This window comes from Salvelinus namaycush, chromosome 12, assembly GCF_016432855.1.
Source record: "Salvelinus namaycush isolate Seneca chromosome 12, SaNama_1.0, whole genome shotgun sequence".
Taxonomy (NCBI): Eukaryota; Metazoa; Chordata; class Actinopteri; order Salmoniformes; family Salmonidae; genus Salvelinus; species Salvelinus namaycush.
The window spans coordinates 47,183,831-47,201,025 of NC_052318.1; the positions used below are offsets into that span (position 1 = coordinate 47,183,831).

At 43.2% G+C, this 17,195-nt stretch overlaps 1 protein-coding gene across 4 annotated transcripts in view; it reads left to right on the plus strand.

The window, feature by feature from the left end:
* Positions 1-17,195, plus strand: part of LOC120057349 (A disintegrin and metalloproteinase with thrombospondin motifs 2-like) — a 57,647-nt gene that overhangs the window by 25,770 nt on the left and 14,682 nt on the right. For all 4 annotated transcript variants that reach the window (XM_039005931.1, XM_039005932.1, XM_039005933.1 and 1 more), the window contains exon 4: positions 15,223-15,449. In XM_039005931.1, coding sequence (XP_038861859.1) covers positions 15,223-15,449 — 227 coding nt within the window. The remainder of the gene's footprint in view (positions 1-15,222; positions 15,450-17,195) is intronic.

Genomic DNA, 17,195 nt, shown 5'->3' on the forward strand with positions numbered 1-17,195 from the left:
TCTCCTAGACATTCCATTTGTCTCCATTTTGGGAGATACCGTATGTTGAAAATGGCAGTAAACGTTGCTTTATTGTGCAGAGAGAAAACAAATGTATCCCTCTCCATGTCCTCCAAGTTCTCCCGGTCCAGCCTGATGAACATTATGGATGCTATCCAGAGAAAGCACCTTATTCCACATTTGTTTATTCAGATTTGTTTTGTGTTTCCTGATTCTATAAATCTAATATTTAGTTCACTGTATACATAACCTGTCATGACTCCACATGTAAATACGCAAACGCGTGCACTCTCTGGCATGCCTCTACTAAGCAAATCTTACTGGAGGATAGTTCAACCCCCTTGTTTGACAAAGCAAAGGCTACTAAACTCGATTGAACCAAATGTGCTACTTTTTTATCTTCTCTCTGCCGTGTACAGCCATTCGACTTTGCAAAACTGTGATAAAGCATTCTCACTGGATGGGAAAAGTACAGTATGGTGCAATGCCCCCCCCCCCCCCCCCATGTCTCCCATTTGACCCTGTCCATTCCTAAAGTTTGCCAGAACGTATTCCTGACAAAGCAGGAATATACACTGAGTGGGTGGATCAAGACAAGTAATAAAGTTATAAAAGAGATTCACATGTCACTTCAGTTCCAACAACGGAGCTCAGCCTGAAGATATTGGGAGGCTAGACTTGCTTCTCAGTCACTTCAAATTTGTAGTTTCTTTGTCTGAGTAGTTCTACTGTCTACTCTAAAAGATGATACAAAAGGCAGATGTATTCCGGTTGAATTGTTCTATACAAATTCTCATAACACAAATGCACACATTCTCTCACAATTTATATAAACGTAAAGAACACCAATACACACACACGTACAGCACAGACAAAATTGTATGAACTTCTAAAGGGGGAACTGGTGGAGATACAGGAGAACACCCTCATGATGGACTTTGGCGATATCAGCTGGAATGTGTGGATCGGATTAAAAGCTCAGATGTAGTCGCACAAATCCATCAGAGGCGGTTCGGTCGCAGCCAACTCCTACGTGTCAGGGCTGAGTGCTGATGGGATATTTGCCTACAGTAAACTTAACTCCTCCAGGAGAGCATGGTTGACCTAGAGCAGATTCTAGATGGACCTTGTTCAAGAGAATGATAAGGACATTGAGTAAAAATAAACATTAAGGGCACTATTCAATCAGATCAGCTTTAGCCAACATCTGCATATCGGTTATTTTGGCAGTGTCAGAAGTGGAACTGTGTTAGAACTGTCAAATGATTATACCTAAAGCGAACATTGCCATTGGCTGCACGGGGTCACATTAACAGAAATCCTTGTTTACAAGTTGGAACAGTGGAATATGAGATGGAATCTACACCTCCATTAGGATGATAGAAACCCTCATTATTTAGTTGAATGCTTTTTTTAATTTGAGCATAATTATTTCTATATAGCCTGCACTTTCTCGTTCAGAACTTCTAACACAAGAGGGGCGGGCTTCGTGACAATGATCGCAAGAACAGCTGCTCAAAGAAATCAGCCAAGACCTCAGAAAAAAAGTTGTAGACCTCCACAAGTCTGGTTCATCCTTGGGAGCAATTTCGAAATGACTGAAGGTACCACGTTCATCTGTACAAACAATAGTACGCAAGTATAAACACCGTGGTACCACACAGCCGTCATACCGCTCAGGAAGGAGACGCGTTCTGTTTCCTAGAGATGAACGTACTTTGGTTCGAAAAGTGCAAATCAATCCCAGAACAACGTCAAAGGACCTTGTGAAAAAGGTACAAAAGTATCTATAGCCAGAGTAAAATGAGTCCTATATCGACATAACCTGGAAGAAGCCACTGCTCCACACCCACCATAAAAAAGCCAGACATAATGTTATGTTTGGAGGAAAAAGGGGGAGGCTTGCAAGCCAAAGAACACCATCCCAACTGTGAAGCACGGGGGTGGTAGCATCATGTTGTGGGGGTGCTTTGCTGCAAGAGGGACTGGTGCACTTCACAAAATAGATGGCTTCATGAGGATGGGAAATTATGTGGATATATTGAAGCAACATATCAAGACATCCATCAGGAAGTTAAAGCTTGGTCGCAAATGGGTCTTCCAAATGGACAATGACCCCAAGCATACTTCCAAAGTTTTGGCAAAATGGCTTAAGGACAACAGAGTCAAGGTATTGGAGTGGCCATCACAAAGCCCTGACCTCAATCCCATAGAAAATGTGTAGCCAGAACTGAAAAAGCATGTGCGAGGAAGGAGGCCTACAAACCTGACTCGGTTACACCAGCTCTGTCAGGAGGAATAAGCCAAAATTCACCCAACTTATTGTGGGAAGCTTGTGGAAGGCTACCTGAAACGTTTGACCCAAGTTAACCAATTTAAAGGCAATGCTACCAAATACTAATTGAGTGTATGTAAACTTCTGACCCACTGGGAATGTGATGAAAGAAATAAAAGCTGAAATAAATCATTCTCTCTACTATTATTCTGACATTTCACATTCTTTAAAATAATGTGATGATCCTAACTGACCTAAAACAGGGAATTTTTACTAGGATTAAATGTCAAGAATTGTGAAAAACTGAGTTTTTAAATGTATTTGGCCAAGGTATATATAAACTTCCGACTTCAACTGTATCTGATGCAAGACAATGACTTGAGTTAGCTCCTTCATGGCAAGAGTAGGTGAACTATTTCTGAGGATTTGGTAATGTTATCCTGTAATAGCCATGCAGCAGGGAGTGATTTTGAATGGGTCAAAGAAGTGCTGCTGTATATCCTGGTCACCCTTAATACCCTGTTACCCTATAAACACATAGTCATGCCTAATACTAGGGGTGGCTGAAACCTTGCATTACTACTACGTACTGTGTGTGTAGCTAAGAGTGCACGTGTGTACTTGTGTCTGTGTGTATGTGCATGCTTGCCTGGTTTGGCCTGCATGTGTATGTGTGTGTCTGTGTGTCTGTGTTTCACCACCGCACATGTTTTTCATTGAAAGTCATCCCCTAAAATAAAAAATATTCCATTTGTTTTTTGACAAATGTTGGACGGTGAACATGTTTTTTACAGGCGATTTTGTAGACGCTACAGATGTCCCTGGTTCTCTCTGTCTGTACAAAGTGCTCTATGTCTTGTTTAGTCGTTTGGGTTTTGTATACTTCGTCACATAACAGATTTCCTTTATTTGACTGCAGCATCCATTTTGTTTTATTTGGCCGTCATGTCAGTGTTCCAATCTCATCTGAGTGGAGGCGTTATCCCCTGAATGTGGAGCTAGGCTGGGTCTGATGCGGCGGATCAGTTGAGTGACAGAGGGGGGACCTTGGGTAACCCAGGGAAGGTTTAGGATTCTAAACACATCTGGATGGGATTTGGCTGCAGGCAGCAATGGAAGGGGGAAGGAAAGTGTGACCTCAGACGGATGCTGTGTTTTAAGATCCGCTCAGAGAGAAAACAACATCAAGAATCACTTCGTCTTGCGAAGACATGTGATCTTGATACGCTTTTCCCTTGCACCCGAATCCTTTCTCTTCACATTCAGATTGAACGCAGCTGAGCCAGCATACCTCATGAGACCACCCTCATCCAGGGTGACTTTTGTGGTGGGTGTGCTATTTAGGTTTTGCATTGTCACTGAAATGTTCCCAGAGGCCCCTAAGGCTAAGTACCTGCCTCAAGGGCACAACCTCACAGTCCCACCTGGGGTTACAGCTAACAGCATTAGAACTGCACCAGGCACCATGCTATTTATACTTGAAGTATAGACTCTTGTCCCGTATGGCTCAGTTGGTAGAGCATGGCACTTGCAATGCTAGGGTTGTGGGTACAATTCCCACAAGGGACCAGTACGAACAAATCTACAAATGTATGCACTGCACTTACTGCTGTAAATCGCTCAGGATAAGAGTGTCTGCTAATGACTAATGACTAAAACGGTAAATGTAAGTAGCCTAAACACTCCAATAAAAAACACCTGTGGTTGATTGCTTTCTATTCAACCATTTTATCATTTGAAAGCGCTATCATGTCTCAATTCACACTTTCTCATCAGTGTGTAATATGAGGGGTCCAGTATTAAAGCTCACCAGCATCGACACACAGTATCTATCAACACTAATGAGGAATCAATGTCCACAGTCAGTATAGAAACCCAAAGCACGTGACCCACCCGCCTCTGTATCAATCTATTTATAGTCATTGGCAGAGAACATTGTTGTTCTTCGAAGGCTTTACCCTTGAATTATGATGACTTTGTTTTTTAGCTCAGGATGCCTGTGTTGGAACGTGCTGAGTTATGTTTTGATGGGCTGGAATGGAAACGGGGCCCGGGTGTGAGCTGAAGGTAACCTGAGCAATGGGTGTTTTGTCCCCTGTTCCCATGCTTCACTTCCCAAGCTGCTTGGATTGCCAGGTTTGCTCCGTCTATTCCAATGCTTCGATCAAGAGTTCACCTGCAAGAGAGTCCATGAAGACAGAACTCATACCATTGTTTTATGGTAGGAAAGCCTGGAAGTGCATACAAAGACACAATGCTTTAAGATGTATTCTTGTAATATTGAGGAGCAATGATATCATTTTAAAGAGAAATTAATTTTTTATCGTGGAATGTATTACCTTTTTCTTCACACTTAATATTATCTTTCATAGTTTATAAATCTAGATACATTTTCTACATATGTTTTGCCAGAGATATGTAAAAAATGATTACAGTGATCTAATGCATCTCCTCCAGTTTCCCTATTAGAAGTTCTCCCATTTATTCATGAGATTTACTGCCTACAGCATATGAGGTCTTGTACAGTGGCCAGGCAGCAGTAGGGCTGGACCAGCTCTCTGTCCTCTAACCACCCTGTCTTTCTATGAATCCGCCATAAATCTGCTCCTGTAATGAACCCGAGGAGATTGTTTATTGAGAAGAACACATCATTAATGATCAAATAAATATGTTTAAAACTTGAAAGGGGAGCTTTCTAAAAAGAATATGACTGGCCCTTATGTGAACCCTTTCAGCTTGTTATTAGTCTGAGCTTTATATATGTCACTTCTGAGCCAATTGACTCTGTCATAATTCAAGATCACCCCTGTCATCATCCAGGCTCTATTTAAATATGCTGGATGTATACATGCTTTTTGCGTCATTGAAATTGTATTGGCAATTGCAGTACAGTAGAGCATCATTGTTTCCCCTATTGTTGCCACCGCTGTAAAAATGATGATGCCATTTTTTATATATATATATGTGACTCACCGTCTCGATTTGGTCTTATGTAGTTAAATTAGAAATTGTGTTTTTTACATTGGATAAAAGTAGAGACACAGAGCTAGAAAATGGTATATCATACACTACAGTTGAGGAACAATATGAAAGTATTTCTGCTTTGAAAGATGATAAACTTGTAACTACACTTTTGAGAAAATGGCCCTTGAATGTTTTAGTACACCTACTGGAAAGGGAAAGGGAGATACCTAGTCAGTTGTACAACTGAATGCCTTCAACTGAAATGTGTCTTCCGCATTTAACCCAACCCCTCTGAATCAGAGAGGTGCGGGGGGCTGCCTTAATCGACATCCACTTCGGACTGGAGAGCTCTTATTTGTCTACACCCATTTAGCATCGTTCATACCCTCTTAAGCCTAGACCCAGGATTCAAATGTGAGGCCATGTGCTAAACAGTGAGTATGGTAGTGAGTGTACTAAACAACCAAATATTGTACTTAACAACCAAAGATTTCAAGACTAAAGGCTGGTTTATGCTACGTCTATCGACACTTCTGTATACAGTTGTCGCAGTGACATCATGAACATTCTATAGTCGTTCACCATCAAACTTGTCGTAATGAAAAATAAGCTATAAACACAAAAATGACAGGCTCCATGACATCAGCAGCCTGGTGGTCCACAATAGCATAACTGGTGTATTTTAAAACTAATAAACTCATCTGTTTAAAAATCTAGCGAACCAGGCAACTAAAAGCAACTTTCTAAATAATGTTTTGGTTCGTTTCTAGCTTGTTGGCTAACTAGCTAAAGTTAAGTTAGCTGGCTAGCCAGTTCAAATAATGACCATATCATATAGCTGACAACATCTTAACTTTAGCTAATTTGTATTCATTAATACAGGAAAATAAACTCGCAACAAAATCGTTATTTACAAGTTAATGGCGAGCTAATTACAGAAAATATCTTACGGTTGTGAGTGTGACAAAATAAAAGCAGTGCATTCTACCAGAGAATTTTAGAACAGGGACACTGTCTTGTTGGCCTAACGTTACATCTTAATTTGACTTTGGTGCAGGTCATGTTGTTCTTCACATTACCGTCTCTGGTAAACACACGCTATATCAAATAAAATCTAAGTTTGTCACATGAACAGGATATAGAAGGTGTAAACGGTACAGTGAAATGATTACTTGCATAGTGTAGTCTTTTGTTTAGACATGAAGCTAGCTAGCTAAACAATGAACTATAAACCCAACTCCTAACGTTACTACCCTGCATAAATCTACAGGTAGCTAAAGCTAACCACCAACTAGGTTTAATGTTAGCTAACTAGCTAACATTAGGCTATAACTATCAATGAAAACAATAGTATTAATACAAAGATCATATTCGTAACATTAGATAGCGAAACAGCCTTTAACTTTAAATGAAAACAACTTTCTGAACGAATTAGAAACGTATAATAAGTGAAAATGTAGCTAGCTAGACTCTCTTGCTCGTATACATGGATGAACGCTTCTCCCTCTCTGCCACAGATGCCATGGTTGCCCTTAGTTTGAAGATGTATAAAACACCTGTCTTCGGAATACAACAGCCTTCTATGTTCTCTTTTCGACTCCCTCCACATTTGCAATCAAACACCTCAATTTTCTCTACTGCTATCTCCTTAGCTATCACTCTCTGCTTCCACCCGGCATTCCACTGATTTCAAAACTCGGTCCTCTTCGTGATATCTTTAAAAAAACTGCGATACACATACTTTATGTTATAGACAGAAGCGTAATACATGGCAGACCAATCCGAACTCATCTCTTGGCATGTCCAGCCCATCCATTATCTCAGCCAATCATGGCTAGCGGGAAGGTTCCTGGCTTTTTCTGTGGCTAAACCAACTAGGTTCATAATTTAACAATCTATACATTTTTACAGATGGCATAAATCAAATCTAATTTTATTTGTCACATACACATGGTTAGCAGATGTTAATGCGAGTGTAGCTAAATGCTTGTGCGTCTAGTTCCGACAATGCAGTAATAACCAACGAGTAATCTAACCTAACAATTTCACAACGACTACCTTATACACACAAGTGTAAAGGGATGAAGAATATGTACATAAAAATATATGAATGAGTGATGGTACAGAACGGCATAGGCAAGATGCAGTAGATGGTATAGAGTACAGTATATACATATGAGATGAGTAATGTAGGGTATGTAAACATATTAAGTGGCATTGTTTAAAGTGGCTAGTGATACATTTTTTACAAAACAAAGTGGCTGGAGTTGAGTCCGTATGTTGGCAGCGGCCACTCAATGTTAGTGGTGGCTGTTTAACAGTCTGATGGCCTTGAGATAGAAGCTGTTTTTCAGTCTCTCGGTCCCTGCATTGATGCACCTGTACTGACCTCGCCTTCTGGATGATAGCGGGGTGAACAGGCAGTGGCTCGGGTGGTTGTTGTCCTTGATGATCTTAATGGCCTTCCTGTGACATCGGGTGGTGTAGGTGTCCTGGAGGGCAGGTAGTTTGCCCCCGGTGATGCGTTGTGCAGACCTCACTACCCTCTGGAGAGCCTTACGGTTGTGGGCAGAGCAGTTGCCGTACCAGGCGGTGATACAGCCCGACAGGATGCTCTCGATTGTGCATCTGTAAAAGTTTGTGAGGGTTTTAGGTGACAAGCCGAATTTCTTCAGCCTCCTGAGGTTGAAGAGGCGCTGATGCGCCTTCTTCACCACGCTGTCTGTGTGGGTGGACCAATTCAGTTTGTCCGTGATGTGTACGCCGAGGAACTTAACTTACTACCCTCTCCACTACTGTCCCGTCGATGTGGATAGGGGAGTGCTCCCTCTGCTGTTTCCTGAAGTCCACGATCATCTCCTTTGTTTTGTTGACGTTGAGTGTGAGGTTATTTTCCTGCCACCACACTCCAAGGGCCCTCCCCTCCTCCCTGTAGGCCGTCTCGTCGTTGTTGGTAATCAAGCCTACCACTGTAGTGTCGTCCGCAAACTTGATGATTGAGTTGGAGGCGTGCATGGCCACGCAGTCGTGGGTGAACAGGGAGTACAGGAGAGGGCTCAGAACGCATCCTTGTGGGGCCCCAGTGTTGAGGATCAGCGGGGTGGAGATGTTGTTACCTACCCTCACCACCTGGGTGCGGCTCGTCAGGAAGTCCAGTACCCAGTTGCACAGGGCGGGTCGAGACCCTCGAGCTTGACGAGTTTGGAGGGTACTATGGTGTTAAATGCTGAGCTGTAGTCGATGAACAGCATTCTCACATAGGTATTCCTCTTGTCCAGATGGGTTAAGGCAGTGTGGTTGCGATTGCGTCGTCTGTGGACCTATTGGGGCGGTAAGCAAATTGGAGTGGGTCTAGGGTGTCAGGTAGGGTGGAGGTGATATGGTCCTTGACTAGTCTCTCAAAGCACTTCATGATGACAGAAGTGAGTGCTACGGGGCGGTAGTCGTTTAGCTCAGTTACCTTAGCTTTCTTGGGAACAGAAACAATGGTGGCCCTCTTGAAGCATGTGGGAACAGCAGACTGGGATAAGGATTGATTGAATATGTCCGTAAACACACCAGCCAGCTGGTCTGCGCATGCTCTGAGGACACGGCTGGGGGTGCCGTCTGGGCCTGCAGCCTTGCGAGGGATAACACGTTTAAATGTTTTACTCACGTCGGCTGCAGTGAAGGAGAGTCCACAGGTTTTGGTAGCGGGCCGTGTCAGTGGCACTGTATTGTCCTCAAAGCGAGCAAAGAAGTTGTTTAGTCTGTCTGGGAGCAAGACATCCTGGTCCGCGAAGGGGCTGGTTTTCTTTTTGTAATCCGTGATTGACTGTAGACCCTGCCACATACCACTTGTGTCTGAGCCGTTGAATTACGACTCTACTTTGTCTCTATACTGACGCTTAGCTTGTTTGATTGCCTTGCGGAGGGAATAGCTACACTGTTTGTATTCGGTCATGTTTCCGGTCACCTTGCCCTGGTTAAAAGCAGTGGTTTGCGCTTTCAGTTTCGCGCGAATGCTGCCATCAATCCACGGTTTCTGGTTTGGGAATGTTTTAATAGTTGCTGTGGGTATGACATCTCCGATGCACTTGCAAATAAACTCGCTCACCGAATCAGCGTATTCGTCAATGTTGTTGTTTGACGCAGTGCGGAACATGTCCCAATCCACGTGATCGAAGCAATCTTGAAGCGTGGAATCAGATTGGTCGGACCAGCGTTGAACAGACCTGAGCGCGGAAGCTTCCTGTTTTAGTCTCTGTCTATAGGCTGGGAGCAACAAAATGGAGTCGTGGTCAGCTAGTCCAAAAGGAGGGCGGGGGAGGGCCTTATATGCGTCGCGGAAGTTAGAATGACAATGATCTAGGGTTTTACCAGCCCTGGTAGCACAATCGATATGCTGATAGAATTTAGGGAGTCTTGTTTTCAGATTAGCCTAGTTAAAATCCCCAGCTACAATGAATGCAGCCTCAGGATATGTGGTTTCCAGTTTACATAGATTCAAATACAGTTTGTTCAGTGCCGTCGATGTGTCTGCTTGGGGGGGAATATATGCGGCTGTGATTATAATCGAAGAGAATTCTCTTGGTAGATAATGCGGTCGACATTTGATTGTGAGGAATTCTAAGTAAGGTGAACAGAAGGACTTGAGTTCCTGTATCTTGTTATGATCACACCACGTCTCGTTAATCATAAGCCATACCCCCCCGCCCCTCTTCTTACCAGAAAGATGCTTGTTTCTGTCGGCGCGATGCGTGAAGAAACCAGCTGGCTGTACCGACTCCGATAGTGTGTCTCGAGTGAGCCTTGTTTCCGTGAAGCAAAGAACGTTAGTCTCTTATGTCTCTCTGGAATGCTACCCTTGCTCGGATTTCATCAACCTTGTTGTCAAGAGACTGGACATTGGCGAGTAGTATGCTCGGGAGCGGTGCCCGATGTGCCCGTCTCCGGAGCCTGACCAGAAGACCGCTTCGTCTGCCCCTTTTACGGCGACGTTGTTTTGGTTCGCCGGCTGGGATCCGATCCATTGTCCTGAGTGGTCCGCTTCGGGAAAGTCTGTAACGATGTTCGTCTGAGGAAGAAGGAGTAGACCAAAGCGCAGCGTGGGACGTGTTCATGATTTTTAATAAACCTGAACACTATGACAAAAATAACAAAGTGATAAACGAAAATCGAACAACACGAAACAGTTTTGTCTGGTACAGACACAAAGACAAACAACTACCCACAAAACACAGGTGGGAAAAGGCTACCTAAGTATGGTTCTCAATCAGAGACAACAATAAGCAGCTGCCTCTGATTGAGAACCACACCCGGCCAAACACACAGAAATAGAAAACATAGAACACACGACATAGAATGCCCACCCCAACTCACGCCCTGACCAAACCAAAATAGAGACATAAAAAGGATCTCTAAGGTCAGGTATTCCTGGTCGTAATGATGGTGAGTTGAAGTTGCTCTTATATCCAGTAGTTCCTCCCGACTGTATGTAATAAAACCTAAGATTTCCTGGGGTACCAATGTAAGAAATAACACGTAAAAAAAACAAAATACTGCATAGTCTCCTAGGAACGCGAAGCGAGGCGGCCATCTCTGTCGGCGCCGGAAGTAGATGCTTATTTATTAATAACAAGTTTGTTATTAAGGCACATGAAAATTCATATGTTCCAGAATGTTTACGTTCAAATGCCTCTCCTGTGAGGTAGTGACGCATGACATACGCCTAGTTTCCTATGCACTACCGTTCAAAAGTTTGGGGTCACTTAGAAATGTCCTTGTTTTGAAAGAAAAGCTACTTTTTTGTCCATTAAAATAACATCAAATTGATCAGAAATACAGTGTAGACATTGTTAATGTTGTAAATGACTATTGTAGCCGGAAAAAGCAGATTTATTTATGGAATATCTACATAGGCGTACAGAGGCCCATTATCAGCAACCATCACCTCTTGTGTTCCAATTGACACATTGTGTTAGCTAATCCAAGTTTATAATTTTAAAAGGCTAATTGATCATTAGAAAACCCTTTTGCAATTATGTTAGCACCACTTAAAACTGTTGTTCTGATTAAATAAGCAATACAACTGGCCTTCTTTAGACTAGTTGAGTATCTGGAGCATCAGCATGTGTGGGTTCGATTACAGTCTCCAAATGGCCAGAAACAAAGGACTTTCTTCTGAAACTCGTCAGTCTATTCTTGTTCTGAGAAATGAAGGCTATTCCATGCGAGAAATTGACAAGAAACTGAAGATCTCGTACAATGCTGGGATGTGCTTTTAAATAGATAGCAATTGATGCAATGACTGAAAGTCTATGAGAACAGCTAGCATGTTATTGTGCTAATGCTATTATGAAGATATACAGTGCATTCGGAAAGTATTCAGACCCTTTTACCTTTTCCACATTTTGTTACGTTACAGCCTTATTATAACATTTATTAAATAAAACATTTTCCTCATCATTCTACACACAATAGCCCATAATGACAAAGCGAAAACTCCTCAGTAAAAGGCACATGACAGCCCGCTTGGAGTTTGCCAAAAGGCATCTAAAGACTCTCAGACCATGAGAAACAAAACTCTCTGGTCTGATGAAACCAAGATTGACATTTTCTCTGCAGATCCTCAATTTCTTGGATGGTTGGATGTGTAGCGTCGCTGCACAGCTATTTTCAGGTCACTAGAGATGTTGTATCGGGTTCAAGTCCGGGCTCTGGCTTGGCCACTCAAGGAAATTCAGAGACTTGTCCCGAAGCTACTCCTGTGTTGTCTTGGCTGTGTGCTTAGGGTCTTTGTCCTGTTGGAAGGTGAACCATCGCTTTTCATTTCACCAATGGATAGAGAGAAGTTATTCTCAGGAGCAAACCCAAGATTTTGCGATTGTCTTAACGAATCTCTCTCTTTCAAACCTGTTCTCTGGCAGGACGGAGATGTGTGTGTAAACAGTCGAGAGGATTATACTTTTTAACAAGCTGTCAGATCAACCTATCGTACCACAAGACTTCGAAATGGCATAGAGAAGGTTATGCACTGTGAATCAGCTCATGAGTTTAAATTCAAATTGAATTGGCCACACCCCACAGGATGTAGAATTTGAGTTTGACTGACAGGAAGTAGAATTCTATTCAGTACAATTCAAAGAAATTCCACTCAGTCATATGCTACATGCATTCACATGCTATCGTAATTATCTGATATTATCTGACAACTACAACCTTATCAATATGGAGAATGTAGCTAGTTTGACCATATAGTCAATGTTAAGCAAATTAGCTAACTTTATTAAGCTGGCTAAAATCTTATTGGATGAAGAATTGTTTCTGACTTCAAAAGCACTTGAACACAATCATGTTGGATTTATGACTTCCCACTTTCCAGTTTTCCATTTCCCGCGAGCATGTGAAGCCAGCAATAGAACATGAGTTTCATTGAATCTGACAGGTCACACTTTCAGATATGAAAGAATACATCACTTTTCCCAGGAAACAATGTTCATATACTGTACTCTTTTAACCATAGTGCTTAGAATAGCCTATTATATTTCCACCAACCGTTTAATTTGTTTGGCTTCTTTTTGAAGGCCTCAGGGTCAAAGTGAGGGTTAAACTAATGCATTCTGGGAAATTTAGCATTTTCCCATACTGAAGAACATTTTTGTGATTAATGAAATATAATAACTTAGAATTTTTGCATACAGGTTTTGTTTTCCATGATCATTCATTTTAAAATCAATTGTTTCAACAATATTTCCAATACAGGTATATGTAAACTCAGTAAAAAAAGAAATGTCCTCTCACTGTCAACTGCGTTTATTTTTAGCAAACTTAATGTGTGAATATTTGTATGAACATAACAAGATTCAACAACTGAGACATAAACTGAACAAGTTCCACAGACATGTGACTAACAGAAATTGAATAATGTGTCCCTGAACAAAGGGGGGGTCAAAATCAAAAGTAACAGTCAGTATCTGGTGTGGCCACCAGCTGCATTAAGTACTGCAGTGCATCTCCTCCTCATGGACTGCACCAGATTTGCCCGTTCTTGCTGTGAGATGTTACCCCACTCTTCCACCAAGGCACCTGCAAGTTCCCGGACATTTCTGGGGGGAATGGCCTTAGCCCTCGCCCTCCGATCCAACAGGTCCCAGACGTGCTCAATGGGATTGAGATCCCGGCTCTTCGCTGGCCATGGCAGAACACTGACATTCCTGTCTTGCAGGAAATCACGCACAGAACGAGCAGTATGGCACATATTGTCATGCTGGAGGGTCATGTCAGGATGAGCCTGCAGTAAGGGTACTACATGAGGGAGGAGGATGTCTTCCCTGTAACGCACAGCGTTGAGATTTCCTACAATGACAACAAGCTCAGTCCGTTGATTCTGTGACACACCGCCCCAGACCATGACGGACCCTCCACCTCACCATCGATCCCACTCCTGAGTACAGGCCTTGGTATAAAGCTGATTCCTTTGAGGATAAACGCGAATCCGACCATCACCCCTGGTGAGACAAAACCGAGACTCGTCAGTGAAGAGCACTCTTTGCCAGTCCTGTCTGGTCCAGCGACAGTGGCTTTGTGCCCATAGGCAACGATGTTGCCGGTGATGTCTGGTGAGGACCTGCCTTACAACAGGCCTACAAGCCCTCAGTCCAGCCTCTCTCAGCCTATTGCGGACAGTCTGAGCGCTGATGGAAGGATTGTGCTTTCCTGGTGTAACTCGGAGTTGTTGTTGCCATCCTGTACCTGTCCCGCAGGTGTGATGTTCGGATGTACCGATCCTGTGCAGGTGTTGTTACACGTGGTCTGCCACTGCGAGGACGATCAGCTGTCCGTCCTGTCTCCCTGTAGCGCTGTCTTAGGCGTCTCACAGTACGGACATCTGCAGTCCTCATGCCTCCTTGCAGCATGCCTAAGGCACGTTCACGAAGATGAGCAGGGACCCTGGGCATCTTTCTTTTGGTGTTTTTCAGAGTCAGTAGAAAGGCCTCTGTAGTGTCCTAAGTATTCATAACTGTGACCTTAATTGCCTACCTGTTACCTTAATTGTCTACCTAAGCTGTTAGTGTCTTAACGACCGTTCCACAGATGCATGTTCATTAATTGTTTATGGTTCATTGAACAAGCATGGGAAACAACCCTTTACAATGAAGATCTGTGAAGTTATTTGGATTTTTACGAATTATCTTTGAAAGGCAGGGACCTGGAAAAGGTCTGGCATTGTTGCTGGCATTATATAACGACATGTTTGATGTTTTACGTACAACATGTATATTTGTATAAAATACACCTACATGTAATATAGAAGAGGCGTTTCAATTTCATTGAATTGAATTCTATTTCCTTTTATTCAAATTTGAATTTAAGAGGCCTTCTCAAATTCAATTCTGAATTTAATCCAACCCTGCTGTTAATTAGACACATTTTATTTGTCTGTATGTTCCAAAAATGGCTATTGACTAATATAGAATATTAAATGGTAAAAACACATTTTTACCACCATGCACATGCTGGATTACTTGCAAGGATACAGCACCATGTAACGAGTGCGCTGAGAGTCGGGAAGCAAATTCAGGGAGTGAGTGTTTTAATACATAAAAGAAACAATGACCACGAAACACAAACAACGCACCGACATGAAAACAGAGTCAATAACACCTGAGGTAAGAACCAAGGGGAGTGACAGATATAGGGAAGATAATCAAGGAGGTCATGGAGTCCAGGTGAGTGTTATGAGGCGCTGGTGCGCTTGACGATGGAGACAGGTGTGCGGAATAATCAGCAGCCTGATGACCTAAAGGCCGGAGAGGGAGTATACATGACACACAAAAACATTTTGGGAGAAGAATACAATTTGAGTCAACACTTTGTTTAATGTTTTGTAGGCTAATATCATCCAGTTTAAATAATATTTCTGTACAATGCCATTAACTACTGTGACTCCTCTCTAAGGCCTTCATCCACACATACTTAATCTGTCTGTCTGTGTTGTTCAGGGTCAGTTATAGGTGACCTGATGGACCTGCAGGCCCTGTCCAGAGGAGTGCAGCAGCAGCATCACAACCTGATCTGGAACAGGACCAGGCAGGCTCGGGCCCGACGCCAGGCCAACGAGGAACACGAGCTGTTCAACATTGAGGTCCTACTCGGGGTGGACTCCTCTGTGGTCCACTTCCATGGCAGAGAGCACATCCAGAAGTACCTCCTCACCCTCATGAACATAGTTAGTACCATATACTACGCAACGCTACGCTACGCAACGCTACGCAACACGACACTACACTAAACCTTTTTCACACATGCAACCATTTCCATCTCTGAGGTGATTTTCTACCACAAAATCATTCTCTAACCTAAACTCTAACCTGTTCTATGTGCTTCAATGTGTTTTCCCCTTTTTCATTTCTGTCTCTTCCACCACCCATCTCCCCTCAGGTGAATGCACAGTGGCTCCTGTTTGAGACCTTGCAGAATTATTAATTTAATTCGAATGATTTTCTGGCACTCTGGCTTCAATTAGCCAGCTACCTGGCCAGTGAAAAAGAATCCAGCCCATGCCCTCCGGTGGATCAGGACAGGGGCCAGTGCTAATGAGGGCCCTGCTGCCAGGGTTATTAACACAGGGTTAGGGATGTGGTGGGGGGGGCAGGGTCATGGGGTAGGACCAGGAAGATATATATATATATATAGAGAGAGGGGAGGAACTAAACAGGGGACGGTAGATACGTATAAGGATGAGGGCAAAAGAGTGTGTGTGTGAGAAACAGCGAGAGAAGGGTGCGATGGGAGTCTGGTGAATATTGATCAGATGCTTGTTTTATTTGGCCAAGGGAGGAATTTGCTTCACATCTGTATCTATACCAGCAGGCCTCCCTTCGCTATTTCACTTGTTAGCACGATCCAGTAGAGTACTGTTCACTTTGCATGAATTTGAAAGCTTCATGACGGCTCATTTTCTAGAAATATAAGAAATACAAGATCAAATGCACTACCCAGAAACACACTGTGGCACAGTTCTGTTATTCCTCAGTAAGGGGAGTCATTTAGCCATTTTACATTTGATCCACTGAAGCAGAGCAAGAGGATGAATCCAAGTAAATCAATTCACACAGGCAGACAGGCAGACAGACAGACAGACAGGTCAACAGAAAGATGAGACTGTCAGGCAGATAGACAGAGGCCAGGCAGGCAGAGAGACCGACCGAATGCCAGACAGACTGAAGCCAGGTGGGTAGACAGAAAGACAGACAGGTTAACAGAAAGATGATGAGACAGGTGGCCAGACAGGCAGACAGGCAGAAAGACAGACATACAAACAAACATAGGCCAGGCGGGCAGACAGACAGAAAGACAGACAGGTCTACAGAAAGATGATGAGACAGGCGGGCAGAAAGTCGGACAGGCAGGAAGGAAGGAAGGAAGGCAGACAGACAGACAAACATGGCCAGGCGTTCTCAGGGCTCAGGGGCTCAGGTGCAGCTGGCCCAGCCTATCAAGAGGGAGGGGCCCAGACAGACACAGGCCCCAGGGGGTTTCTACCAAGGACATCTTCTGAAGGTTGCTTAGCAACTCTTATGCAGAAGAAGAAGAGGAGAGAGAGAGATAGAGAGCATGAGGGAGACAGGCAGTGTTCTCCTGTGGGGACTGGGTACTGGGGACTAGTCCTTAACGGGTCTGTTTAGCTCTAATAGGCTCGTTTGGATTCTTGTGCATTGGTGCCAATTAAACTGCATTCAATTGCATATTACATAAAGGATTCGGTGTATCAGGTATCTAGACTCCAACGCACACGTTTCCTTTTAGCCTTTTTCAAGAAACCCTGTAATGATCCATTGTAGTGAAATGGCTACCATGTGTATTAGATGAAATCTGATATGGTAATACAGCTAAAGATTTTCAATCAGATTTACCTTTTACATGATCCCATGTCAGTCAGTTTGTCAGTGTGCGTGTCTGCTCTCTTGTCAGG